Raw genomic sequence first — 12,726 nt, 5'->3', positions numbered from 1 at the left:
GGCGTCTCTCTCACTGGCTGATAACCTGGTTAACCCTTATCCGGACTTCCCGCCGCCGCCCCACACTCGTCGAGTAGTTCGGTCTGGTTTCACTGGCTCTCGCCCTCCTTCCCTTTTCCTATTTGCCACCGCTGAGAGACTGGTTCCACCATTACGCGGACGCGTGCCGCGCTCGCCAGAAGAGACACGGACATTCGCACTCTCCTCTAACTACTATTTCTATGCTCCTTTAAGTCCTTTGCAGAAATGCCACGATAATCTGCACATCTCTTCCTACCGCGACCAGCAAACTAAACTCTTATGCACTATGTTGTGCATGAGAGGTTTAGGCAATCATTAGGCAATTTCTTACATATGCAAGTCGTGCATCTGTACAATTTGTACCATATTAAGTACAATATTTTACAATGATTATTTTTGCTCTTGTCATACCATTTCTGACAGTTTCATTCAAATACCGAGTACTATAGTCTGCAAAAAAGGTTGGTACTTTTATTTTCTGCATCAATAGTCATTCCGATAGCTTGAAATATAAACTCGTAGGGCGTTCCCTGTCCCACGCGTCAGCTGAGAAACAAAGTCGTCATTGCATAATTCAGAGAGATAAATGACCGGCCACGGTTCAGGTGCGATCTGGCGTGCGGCTCCGGCAGGAAGCGCAGCCAACAGCTTTATTTCGCGGGGCCGCCACGCCACGCCACGCCACGCCACGGCGCAGTCTCTCAAGTTATCCAGAAGCTCACAGGAGGGCTTCGCGCTCTTTGCTTTCCGCCGCCGCGGGAGGCGGGCGGACGGGGAGTGACGAAACACTTTGGAAGATTCCCGCTCCCGCGCTCCCACCCGCCGCCCAGCCGCCCACAAATCAAAATGTTTTATTACTTTTTTTTCGCGCGCGCGCTTTTTGTACTGCGGGCGATAGAGAGTATGCGACGCGGACGCCTGTTATGCAGGGCCTATTGTTACTGCACTTTTCCTTTCCCTGCGCAAGCCTGAAGTCTGTTTGTTTGTTTTTTCATACGTCAGAATACTACGCTGTTTTTGTGTTCAGGTGGTGTGAATAGAGTGTAAAATACACAAAATCCAAGCGGGAAATCAAACTTCAATTCGTTCATGCGACACAGTGGTGGAGTAGTGAACAGTACGTCGGATATGTGTTCCCCTCCTCACAGACACCACAAAACTACAACGGCAACGAGGAGAAATAAACACCGACACACCACAGACATACACAGCGGGGAGGGCGTCTCGTCTGCGCTCTGAAAATCCGATCCCTGCCTATTGGCAGGAGCAATGTGATCCACCCGTTGTTTCAGAGCGTGGAAGAAATGCTGCTCAGCAACAGAGTGTTCGGCAGGCACGGGATATGTGCCTTGCCTTGCGCTGCTTTTGGACCGTGCCTCGCCTTCCACCTCTTGCTACATTATGACTGAGATAGCAACGCGGGCGGGGCTGACCGCGACGAGGAGGACCGTGTGACACAGTGTGACGTGGGCGCCTGAACGATCGCGCGGTTCTCACCATAGACACGCGTGAGTGTGTGTTAGTGAGTGTGTGTTAGTGAGTGTGCGAGTCTGTGTGCGTGAGCCTGCATGTTGCCCATCGTTGCGTGCTACCCTCGACCTGCCTGCGCTCCTTCGTGACTCTGCCATCAAGTTCGGCAGCGCTCCGCTGATCGTAGTACACACACTCACACAACTTTCGTGCGAGCATGAGAGAGGCGGGTGGTGTTGCAATCGAGCTGCTGCTACAGCTCATTTGTGTGCGGTTACCTCGCTCATTCATTCCTTTTAACTCAAGACTCCGTTCATTTCATTCATCATCATAGACATAGGATAGTGAGCAGACACACAACACAAACACACACACTCGCAGTGTCCTACACGCGCCCCTCCTCCCCCGCCTGCTCGAAAGAAAAGCCGCGGGCCGCGCCGTTTTATAACCCATTAAGGTTAGGGCGGGTCAGGCCGCCTTTGGCTCAGCAGAGAGCCACTCCGACGGATTAGATCACAGCGGGTTCGACACGCCGCGGGTCGGTCGGTTGTCTCCCCCCATCATTCCGTTTTTCGAGCGGGTCACGATGAGACGGCCGTTTGAAGAGGTGTCTTACGGGGTCGGGGCATTTTTACTGTTTCCGACAGGAATGTTGGGCAGACTTGCCCTTAAATATCTCCAAGAAAAAATGCAAAAAATATATAGCTTAATTTTATTGTAATAAATTGAGATTCTTTTGAAATTTTAAATCTGACTAAACATGCGTTATTCTTGGTGTAACACAAAAAATATAATTATAATAAAATGTAAGTCAAAAAAATGTGAGAAATTACCAGGTGTTTGATTCACCCCGTACACGTACGTGTTCGTGTAAGTTTTCCTGCTCGCTCGGGGCCGTAACAACGAAGTAGACGGCGCAAAACAGCCACACCTTGGTTCACTAAACAGCTGTATTAGTCGCAAATAACTTTACAGCCATAGCCATTATACACATCCATGTGCAGGGCGAGGCGGAATTCCAGTCCTCTAGAATGGCATGGCGTTTGTTCGCCTCAGCCAGCTGGCCGGCCGCCCTCGAGCTGTCCACGCCCCGCCCCGCTACGCCCCGCCACGCCAGGCGACGCCTGCCCCGGTGAAATGGTGCGAACTCCCGGGGCGATAGCTGCTCAACAGGTTGGCGCTGCATCTGAAATTGAGAGCGAGCACCGCGGCACCTCCTCACCTCGTCCAGTGCACTTTTTTATTATTTCTGCCGCATCCTTCTGCTTTAATAGTAATTGTGCTGTAGGGAGGTATACGCGGCACACATCAGTCGAGTCGGCGTTTAAACTCTTTAACGACCACGACGACATGTACAACGTTATCGTTAGCATTTGGTAACGGTCGCGCGGATCGGGCACCTTCCCTCCTTGCGCACAGTCAGCGACACGGCGGCGCAGTCTCGTTCGGCGGAGCCGGCTAAGTGGGGTCTAAATGGATGTGGGGGAGGGGGAGAGGGGTGACAATTGAAATGCTCGTCGCGTCAATCAAATCCCCCCTACCTCCTCCCTTGCCCCCCCCCCTTTCCCCATCTCCTCGTTCTGTATGTTATACGGCTGGGTTCGAGCCAGGTATTTATACTCACTTGAGTGTCCTTCACGTGGTACTTTGCTCCGAGAAGTGAAAGGGGGGTATCTCTATGTGAGCGAAAGAGCGAGAGGGGGAGAGAGACGAAAGAGAGAGGAGTGGTGGGGAAGGTGGAGAAGGGATCGCGACGTGTTGTACGGTATACCACGCGAGTATACCAACCCTTTCCAAAACCAAAGAGTGGACTACAAAGAGTAGTTGCAGTACTGTATTCCTTGTTATGCTAAGTCGTATGGCACGGTAGAACGAAAAGCAAACAAAAACAATAAGGGGATAAATCAAAGCGGATAATATACAAGAATAACAAAAAATAAAAATAATAAGGTAGAATATAAAAAGTTGACTTTTTCGTGTGTCTGAAATGTGGGCGCGAGTAGACACTTTTGGCATGATATTGGTTTGTCGTTCTCTTCGGTCGGTTCATTATTATACAACGTCTTGTCAAAGCAGCTGAGCACTTCCAACGCTTTATAATCCTCTTAATGAATGAATTCATTTCCGAAAGACGCGTAATTAAATAATTTGCGACGGGCAACGCCCCGCCGCAACGCGACGCCGCGCCTCGTTGACTCGGTGAAACTACGGCGACACCTGAGCGGCGCGGGATCACCTTGCGGTCAGGGAGCAGCGCGGGAACTGAAGCAAGTTCCAGGCTCGTTCCAGGAGAGAGAGGGGAGTGAGGTGTACATGTGACCTCTCAACGGGCGCCGTACTCTCCCAATGTGGACGTTCGTCAGTGAGTGCTTGCTGCAGCCTATCACTGAAAACTGCGTACATGACGCATGTCGCGATCACGAGATGATGCATACGTGTATTTTAGTTTTTGTGGAATATTATCTAAGCGAACTCGCAAACTGATCACTGTAGGTTCCTTACGAACAACTGCTCTTCGTAACGTACAAATGATTTGGAGCATTTGTATTACAAACAAGTTGTTTGTATTACGAAGAGCCTGGTTTGTATTACAAACGAGGCTTTTCGTATTACGAATAGGGGGTGTTCGTAATATGAAGAAAAATCGTTCGTAATATGGCTGCTTTAGATCCTTTGTAAGTTACAAACAAATTCTTCGTAATACGAACACCGCTGTTTGTAAGGAACTAAGAGTGATCCAACGAGCCTACATGGGGTTCTGACCCGTGGTATTTTCAAAGAACATGCAAGTCAACGTCTTTTTCAGTGTTGTTACTTGTACTTCGAACCCTATCACATGAAGGCTCCGTCCATCGGAAATTTTACGGAGAATCCGATAGTGCCATCATCATATTGATCGACATGCGTCATTACGCAGGTTTAAGTGATGACTTTTTAAACAGTCCCCAAGACTGTCTCTACCAGAAGGATCCCCCCTTTCCTAGTTCTCTCTCTCTCTATTTTTATATGCAAGTCTCTGCTGGTGGCTGTAGTTATTTACATATCCTTCCCCCTCCCGAACACCCTCGAAATCCCGGAGGTACTTTTCGCCACGCCTTGCGATACTTTGCACACATCGCACATCTATATGCACGGGTAATGAGGAAGCCCCGGGCCTGCCGATTCCAGGCCAGGCGGACCAAAGCCCATCCGACCTGGGCTGGAAAGAAAACTTGACTGAGAGTGAAAAATATTTTTGTTAATTTACAGCCGTAATAATTGTTATCGACGTTTCAGAAAACGATGTTGAATTCACGATTGGCCTCGTAAATTTATGAACAGGCCTTAATGTTTATTGCTCGTCTAAAAATTCCTATGTAGAATTTTGTAATTCCACTCAAAAGGAAGACATAAAGGGGACTGGATGGTACCATCCGTCTCTTTCGTCTCTTTCGTCCTCGTTCAGCCTTTGGTGTCTCCCGGGCCGTGTGGGAGGCGTGGTGACCGCAGCACACAGCGAAAGGCGCTTTAGCCCGCCCACCCGCGGCTCGTGTGAGTGCAGGGCGTAGGGCCTGCGAGCCCGCGAGTCATGCAGGGAAGGGACTTCGCCTCGCACCGAAGAAGAGAAGATGATACTTTCGAAAATTTACTACATATTACATATACTGAAGTCGATGTTCATAAACTTCGGTGTTGGGTTGATGAATAAGTTCATTACTGGTAAGTCCGCCTAAATTGATTAACAGTTCGAAATAAGATCAGCAGTCGAAGTTCATCGAAATGCTTGTTTTGCCGAAGTTCAGCGAAGCTCAATGATAAACACACCGACGTTCAAGCCCACGGCACATTTTCCTCTCGTGCCACACCAGAAGAAGGCCACGGCGCGGCGTCTCGCTCCCGAATATGAATATATGAAAATGCGGCGGTAAACAGACGGGCGGACGAACGTGTGAGCTAATTGCGCAAACCTGGGCAAGGTGAGGATGCACTGCATGCGGCGCGAGGCGCATATCAGCTGCGGGCGCAGCCCACCGAGAAATAGTGGGGGAGGGGGGCGGAGCAGCACCAGTGCGAGCGGACAAACGCACACGGAAGGAGGGAGGATGACCTGGAGGCTCATTTTTGTTTTTGATAAGAAGCGGAGTTTGTGCAGCGGAGCGCGCCCACATAGAAAGGGGCAGCAGCAGGAACAGCGAAAATGGCCAAGAGGGCGTGGGCGCCGATAAGTGACAGCTGGCCGGGGAATCGCTGGTGAATGTCATTCGGCATGGAAGAGTCAAATCAAAAGGTAAGACTGAAGAATTACATAAGACGTCAGAGTATGGCGGTCCCTGTGCGTCAAACCGGTACCGAAAAGCCACGACAGCCAGCGGCGGCGGGCGGGTTTGTGGCAAACGAAAAGAGATACAAAAAAAATGCAAACACTCCTTAAAAATGCGAGGGGGAAAAAGACGCAGAAAAAGAGAAGCATTGAAAAATGAGTTGACAAACATGAACGGCCGGCGCGCGGTGCGCACACCTGGCAGCGATCCACCTGCCAGGGGCGCCACGCCCCGCCACGCCCCAGCTGGTGGCGCGGTGAGCGGCGCGAGGCAGTTTGCGAGGCGCGGCGCGCCTGGAGCGCAGAGGGTAGGCCGCCCACCGCACGGGCGCGCGCAGCGGGCGTGCAGGGTCTCCAGGCGGCCGGCAAGCTCCAGCGGCCGCCTGGAGACCTCAACGCACGCAGCGTGCCTCCTGAAGCACCTGCACGCCCACCACTCCTGCACGCAGCCCACCGCTCATCCCTGGCTTTGCATGAGTTCCAGGCGTCCCTCAGCTTCGGGGACCGGTGCCGAAGACCCCCACGCCCGTAGCGGGGAGCTTACTCCTGACTACTGCAGCACCTGCACGCCCACCACTCCTCCCCCGTACCAGAGGTGCCGCGGGCGAGCGAGTGTTTCGCGACGGGGGAATGTGCACTACTATTTCTTTTGCATAATGTGTGTTAAGGGTCGTTCTGGTCATCGTCCAACAGAGTGAATCTCAGAGAATAATCTTCCGCCTAGGCCCCGCGCGGCGGGGGCGGGCACCACGGGGACGTGGACCAGCAGCGGCGGCAGCCCCAGAGGCTCTGCGCTGACGTACGGCCTCGCGCGCCCCACCACGCCACACCACACCACCGCGCGCGGTCGGCGGCGTCGTCGCAAATGAGGCTGGGCCGCGTGAAGGATGCTGTTTTCGCGGTCGCGGGAGTTTTGACAGCTCTAGCGCCGCGCCACGCCCCGCCAGGCCGCGGGCGGGCGCCCGGGCGTGTGTCATCGCAGCCCGCCTTATGGTGGTTGCCTCATGTCGTCGTCGGCGCAGAGAGCGTTCAATTCGCTGCGGGCGGACGAGCGCATAGCGGCCGGCCGCCTCGCGGGTGGGCGGGGGGATGCAATTTCGAGATGCTAGAGGTGCTGTCCTGTCGCCTCACTGTACCACTCGAGCAGCAGCCCCGGTGATTGAGGTAAACAGCGGCCGCCGTGTAGCTGTTGTTGACGGGGACCCGTGAGCGCGCGGCCGCCTCAGCATCCGATGGTCGTGTACCGTGTCATCTCTCTGGCGAGGTCGTCGCGGCGCGTGGACCTTGTCGTCGCCTCGGGCCAGGGCGCGAGGACACGCGCACGCGCAGCCCCGACCGTCGCCGTCGAGGACCATGCAGCATGCCGTCGACGACGCGGGCCTCGTCGGGCACCACCGGTCGGTCGGTCGGCCGGCCGGCGGGCGCTCCCACGAGGTCTGCACGACGACGACAAGCCAGCCAGCTATTCTGGTCCGGGGCGGGCTGACGGCGGCGTCGCGGCGCTCCCGCTCCTCCCTGCCCTGGACGTGTTTACACGACCCCGACGGCCCGCCCGCGAGCTCCGCAGACAGACCGGCGCGCCGGGCGTGCTCGGGATTCCAGCGGCGACACGCGCTGGGCCCCGGCCCCCCGGCGGCCGCGGCGGTCCGCGCCAAGGCGGAGGAGACCACGACCACGGGCACCACCACCCGGCCCCGGGATGGTGGAGATCATTAGAGATTGGAAGAAGGTTTGAGACCCAGATAATGAAATATGCTCCCCACCACCCCAGGGTTGGGTATGAGATAGTCGCTAAGACCCAGACAGTGATGGCGGTCCATTAAATTCTACCGTTTTTGCCTCCCGCGCCGTCTGTGAAACAGCCCCCAGCACTACGCCCGTGAAAGTGTAAAGTCTGAACCACACTGCTGGTGCATGCAGACGTCGCGAACATCCACACCGCGGAGCGCAGCACTCACGCTGCTCAGGCTCACACTTTCGGCATGCCGCCGCGCCTGTCAGTTTGTCGAGTTGTTACACGATTTGATAGCGCCGGGCGGGTGCGGCTCGGCGTGGCGTGTCACGCGCCTCCTGCGCCTTCTTAATTTAGATAGTTTGGGTTCCTGCCCGGTCGGTCCGGCGCACGGCGGCGGCGGCGGCTGCTGCGCGGCGTCGGGCAAAAAGCAGCGGATAAGCGAGCAAAACCAACCCGAGCCGTTAGAAATTTCCACAGGTCTCCGCGAATTTTTGCCTTATCCACCACGACCACCACGACCACCACGGCCACCACCACCCTCACCACCTCCACCACCACCACTTCCAACCGCTCCACTTGCACCTGGCGCGCAAGAGGCCATCATTCGCAGTCCCATTACCGCACAGGATTTTCATTCCGTTTGTCGCGCGCGAAGGCGGCGGCTCGCGGCGCGGGGCAGCAGCGCCATTGTGCAAGAGTTATTCGCAGGGACCATGAATCTCTCTTACCTCCTCGGCGACGACCCTCGGCCGAGGTGGTGGCCGAGGCGGGTGTGGCCCCCACGCATGGCGGTCCGCCACCGCCACACGACGGGCCAGACCGAGACCTCCCCCGCGCGGACGGGGTGCACGACGCCAGTGGGCCGGCGGCGGCGGCGTCGCGGGCACCCTTGGGGGCGCCTTCAATCGCAAATTAAACAAGCTGCTCCCCTCTCGCGGAAACAATTAGCTGCATTAAAATACAGAGAGTATGGCGCGGCGGCAGCGGGGGGAGAGGAAAAGAAGGCACTCCTAATTGTCTCCACTTTGTCATCGAGTGTTGAATAAAGGCCGGTCTGCTCGCAGGGCCATTTGTGCCCGAATGTACGTTCGCACCCCGCCACGCACCGCCACGCCTTCGTCACGCCGCGCCGGGCCGCCGGGCCGCGCACGCACTCCTCCTCCTACAACGGGAGGCGCACGGAGACAATGCTGGCAGGGCGTCAAGCCTTTCCTTTCCCCCCCGCTGGCCGCCCGGCCCGAGGCGGCGAGCCCTTCAAAGAGCCTCTGCTCTACTGCTCTTTTATTTGGAAATGAGGCACATGAATGCCGGGCCATTGTGTGAGAGTTGGGTGTCGCTCGGGAGTGCGGCACCGCTCCTCGTCGAGGAGGAAGACAATCCCGGTGTGTGCTTGCTAACCTCGCGGTTGGTATTCCATTCTTGAAAGTACTCCATCCCCATGGCTCGGGGTCACTGGCACTGGCACAATAGTCCTGGCCGGTCGGCCTCTTGCACACACACACACACAAACACACAACTGCTCAATGCACTGCTCCCGTGCAACGGTCACTGGGCTCGATCGTGTCCGGGGCCATGCCGACGACGGCGGCTGCGGCCTTTTCGGCGCGACGCGGGGGGCGAGAAAAAAATATTAAAAGACCCTTCGCGACGAGGGGAAAAAGGGAAAGCTAAAACAACGACGCAGCGAAAGTGAACAAGTCTTTTTCGGAAGCGACAATAAACTCGAAACCGCGAATCGAAAGCGTGTGCGGAACGCGACGGAAAGCGCGACGCGGACGCGAAACTGAGACGGTGTGCCGCGAACGACACCGCCTCTGGACTGGCGGGCACCGCCCCGCCACGCCGCCCCGCAGCCGCACGGGGCCCTGGTGGTCCTACTCCTCCTCCCCTCTCGACCCCCTCCCTCCTCCCATCTCTCTCTCTTTCTCTGTCGTCTCTCTTCACACCAACATTTTCCCGGTTTCCTCCAAACCTTCCCCTCCTCGCGCCGCCGCCGCCGCCGCCGCGGGCGGCTGCTCTACCATAAATAACTCCATGTCTTATCCCCTTCCCTGCCACCCTCCCTCCTAGCCTCAGGAAGAAGGGGAAAAGGGGGAAGGGGGTTTAGGAGGGGCAGAAGAGTATCGGAGGAGAGGACCCTCCTCGGCCGGCCGGCGGGGTGCGGAGAGGAGAGCTCGTAGAGAGCCCCTCCCCACAACTAGCCGGGAGCCGCGGGCGGACCGCGGGACGCCACCACAACACCACACCCCGCCACAGCCTGGTTGACCATAGGACGCGCCCCTTCCCCTTCCTCGCCTTGCTTTCCTCCTGGCCGCAAAAGAGGCGGGGAGGCCGTCCAGTTTAAACTGTCCGACACAAGGAGTCGGCGTATGCTCTACTCTCAAGGGTTGGTAATTGTATTGAACTGATTGTTTGAGACGTCTATATCACGACGTTCCGATACCTTCATATAACTTTTTAAATAATTCAAAAACACCAGGGTTGCCACAAGAATGGAGAAGTGAAATTCCCTGACATTTCCCTGACTTTTCCAAGACAATTCCGTGAATTTCCCTGACAACAAGATTAGCAATCAGAACGCAATAAGCAAAGAGGGCCTTTTGCGAACACCTCTCCGAGTACCCAAAATAACGCTGCCGGCCGTTTTCCCCTGACACAGCGCTCAATTCCCTGACATTTCCCTGACTTCCCATAAGCATTTTGTTTTCCCTGACATTTCCCTGACTTCTCTGACTTCAAAAATGCCAGCTGTCCCCTTGAAAGATAAAAGTGAGGTTGTGAACTGAGAGGGCTCGACATGCTCCGAACGGAAACTGCTTTGAAACTGCCCCTACCCTAACTGATAAGTTATTGATATGTCATGCAGTTCCCCAAAACAATCGCAACAAAATGCGTGCGCCCGCTGAGAATTTATTTTAGACTGCAGACCGTAACAGGCCTCGAGGCGGCTAGTGTCAGGACAGCAGAGCAGCACGACGACAGTGTCGGTTCAGTGCACTTGCAGGCGAGTGCACCGGCCCGCAGTAACTATACACATCAGACACCCGCCACGATGTAGATCGGGCGCACCGCAGCGCAGCTGCGCAAGTGTCTCTACGGCCCGGGCCGGCCGGCCCGCACCCGCCGCCGCGCGCCGGCTCGGTTCACGGTCAAGACAGAGCGTTGCCAGCGCGTTTATGAGTGCCCCTACCCGCGCGAGTACCACCGCCTGCCGCCCTAAACCATCTCAGCTAGGGCTGTGCGGTTAACCGGTTAACCGATTGTCGATTTCGGTTAATCCACTAACCGGCTAACCGGTTATTTAAAATTTACGTAACCGATTAACCGAATAACCGCTATAACTGATTAACCGGACAACCGATTAATCGGTTACTCTTTGAAACCGGTTAAAACCGGTATCGATTTTCTGAACCGTGTGAGCGCTTCGAGGGGTCGTCAACTTCGATATTCCTCCGTACACGGACTGATATTACCTCAAATATTACACCAATATTAGCCATATTACTGTTAACATTACCTCGATATTACACTTTTTTTGTATTATGACGTCACAGCTTGAAAATTGGCTCAATATTACTAATATTATTTGTAATATTCAATATTCCTCCGTACACGGCCAAGGAGAGTTGACGACCCCTCGGAGCGCTTACGCAAAGCGCTCCAGCGCCGTCGCCGTCGCCTGTCAGTTGCGTCCAGTCTAGTCTGCAGTATAATTGCGTTATCACGCCCACAACGTTATTTCCGATTTTTATGAAAAAAATTAACCGGTTATTGTAAAAAAACCGTCATAACCGGTTACTCGGAAATAACCGGTTATTGCGGTATACATCTATAACCGGTTATTTTTGAGTAACCGATTAACCTAAAACAAAACCGGTTATTTCATTAACCGGTTTTTCGGTTACAAATCCATTAACCGCACAGCCCTAATCTCAGCACCCCTCGCGCGCGAGCGAAACGACCGCACCCCTGTAGTGTTAATCACCCAAAGGAAAAAAAAGGAGGCGGGGCGAGAAGGGTGAAGGTGAAGGTGGGCGCCCCGCAGACGTCAACGAAAGAAGGTCATAAAAGTACAGAACGACGAGGATGAAGTCACACGAGAGGCAAATTGAAGTGTTGAAGAGCATTTTGAAAAGCGGGAAGCAAAACAAGGTTTTCTACTGGCATATACGAAGGTTTCAGACCCGACTCGAGACAGACCCTCTCTGAGGTACTCCACAAAGTAACAAAGCTTTGGGAGCAGCAGGCCCATACGGGTTAACGAACCCGTGTCATAATCGAAAATTAAATTGGTGGCGAGCCAGGAGGCCAGTTTTTGTGCGGAAGCACAGCAGCTGGCTGTCACTATGCGACATATGCACGGACAGCTGGTCCTGTGCAGGTTACTCCCATTTTTTTGTTTATTTTTTTATTTTTCGTTGTGAAGGAAAGGAGGGTCGTCCACTCGTCCAGAACAATATGTATACAGGTTGCCTTTTACTACCGCTAGCTTTTCAAACACGCTACATTGTGCAGGCTTTTCGTGTGCAGTTAGATGCCGCGTTTACGGACGCGAGAGCAGAAACACACTGGTCGTACAGTAGCGTGCAGTCATTAGCGGTCTGTCAGTCATGAGGAAGTTCGCGACAGAACGGTTTTCTGAGAAGTTAATATTACTTTTCTATTCTAGCTCTACACCGTTAGAAAAGCCAATGCCATATTTTTATCTGACAAACTCCAGAAAATGTACAAACTTTCGTTTTACTAATTATTTTATGAAATGCTGGTACGAAGTACTAAATACTGGTACTCTTTATGGCATAGTTGAAATTCCAGTTAACATATGAATAACGGCCAAATGAATCTGTGATACTTATACTTTTTAGGTTTTTACAAATGAATGCTTACGTTAGTTGGTTATTACTGACCACTACTGCTACTATTACTAAACCCGTCAGTGGACGAAAAAAAAGCTAGCTACACATCTCCAGCAACACAATACAAAGGAGGACGCTTACGCTTGGTCATCACTATCATATCGAGGTCTCCTCCCTCGGCTCAACAAGACTCTTACTCTGCGTCCGTTCTCGCCGTCCCCCATGCTCGCCTTTCGCTTGTACGCTTCGAACAGTCGGCGCCTTACCTGCAAACACAAGACATATCATCAGCAAAGAGCCAAAGCAAGTAGCGTGCCAAGTGGGGCGGGGCGGAGGGGGAAGGG

The 12,726-nt window shown here is 54.1% G+C and overlaps 1 protein-coding gene across 7 annotated transcripts in view; it reads right to left on the bottom strand.

Annotated features, from left to right (window-relative positions):
* Window positions 1–12,726, bottom strand: part of LOC113208650 (tropomodulin) — a 42,942-nt gene that overhangs the window by 24,825 nt on the left and 5,391 nt on the right. For 2 of the 7 annotated variants that reach the window (XM_052272401.1, XM_052272402.1), the window contains exon 1: window positions 8,925–9,355. The exons of 1 other annotated variant lie outside the window; for it this stretch is intronic. In XM_052272401.1, coding sequence (XP_052128361.1) covers window positions 8,925–8,966 — 42 coding nt within the window. In that variant the 5' untranslated portion in view covers window positions 8,967–9,355. Of the gene's footprint in view, window positions 1–8,924; window positions 9,356–12,579; window positions 12,622–12,726 lie in introns of those variants that run through there. 4 more of the 7 variants (XM_052272409.1, XM_026425746.2, XM_052272403.1 and 1 more) reach the window with 3 other exon arrangements.

Source organism: Frankliniella occidentalis, unplaced genomic scaffold (assembly GCF_000697945.3).
Source record: "Frankliniella occidentalis isolate FOCC.00 unplaced genomic scaffold, Focc_3.1 Scaffold204, whole genome shotgun sequence".
Taxonomy (NCBI): domain Eukaryota; kingdom Metazoa; phylum Arthropoda; class Insecta; order Thysanoptera; family Thripidae; genus Frankliniella; species Frankliniella occidentalis.
Note: the sequence above shows the minus strand (reverse complement) of the source record. Positions and strands in the feature narration are given on the sequence as shown.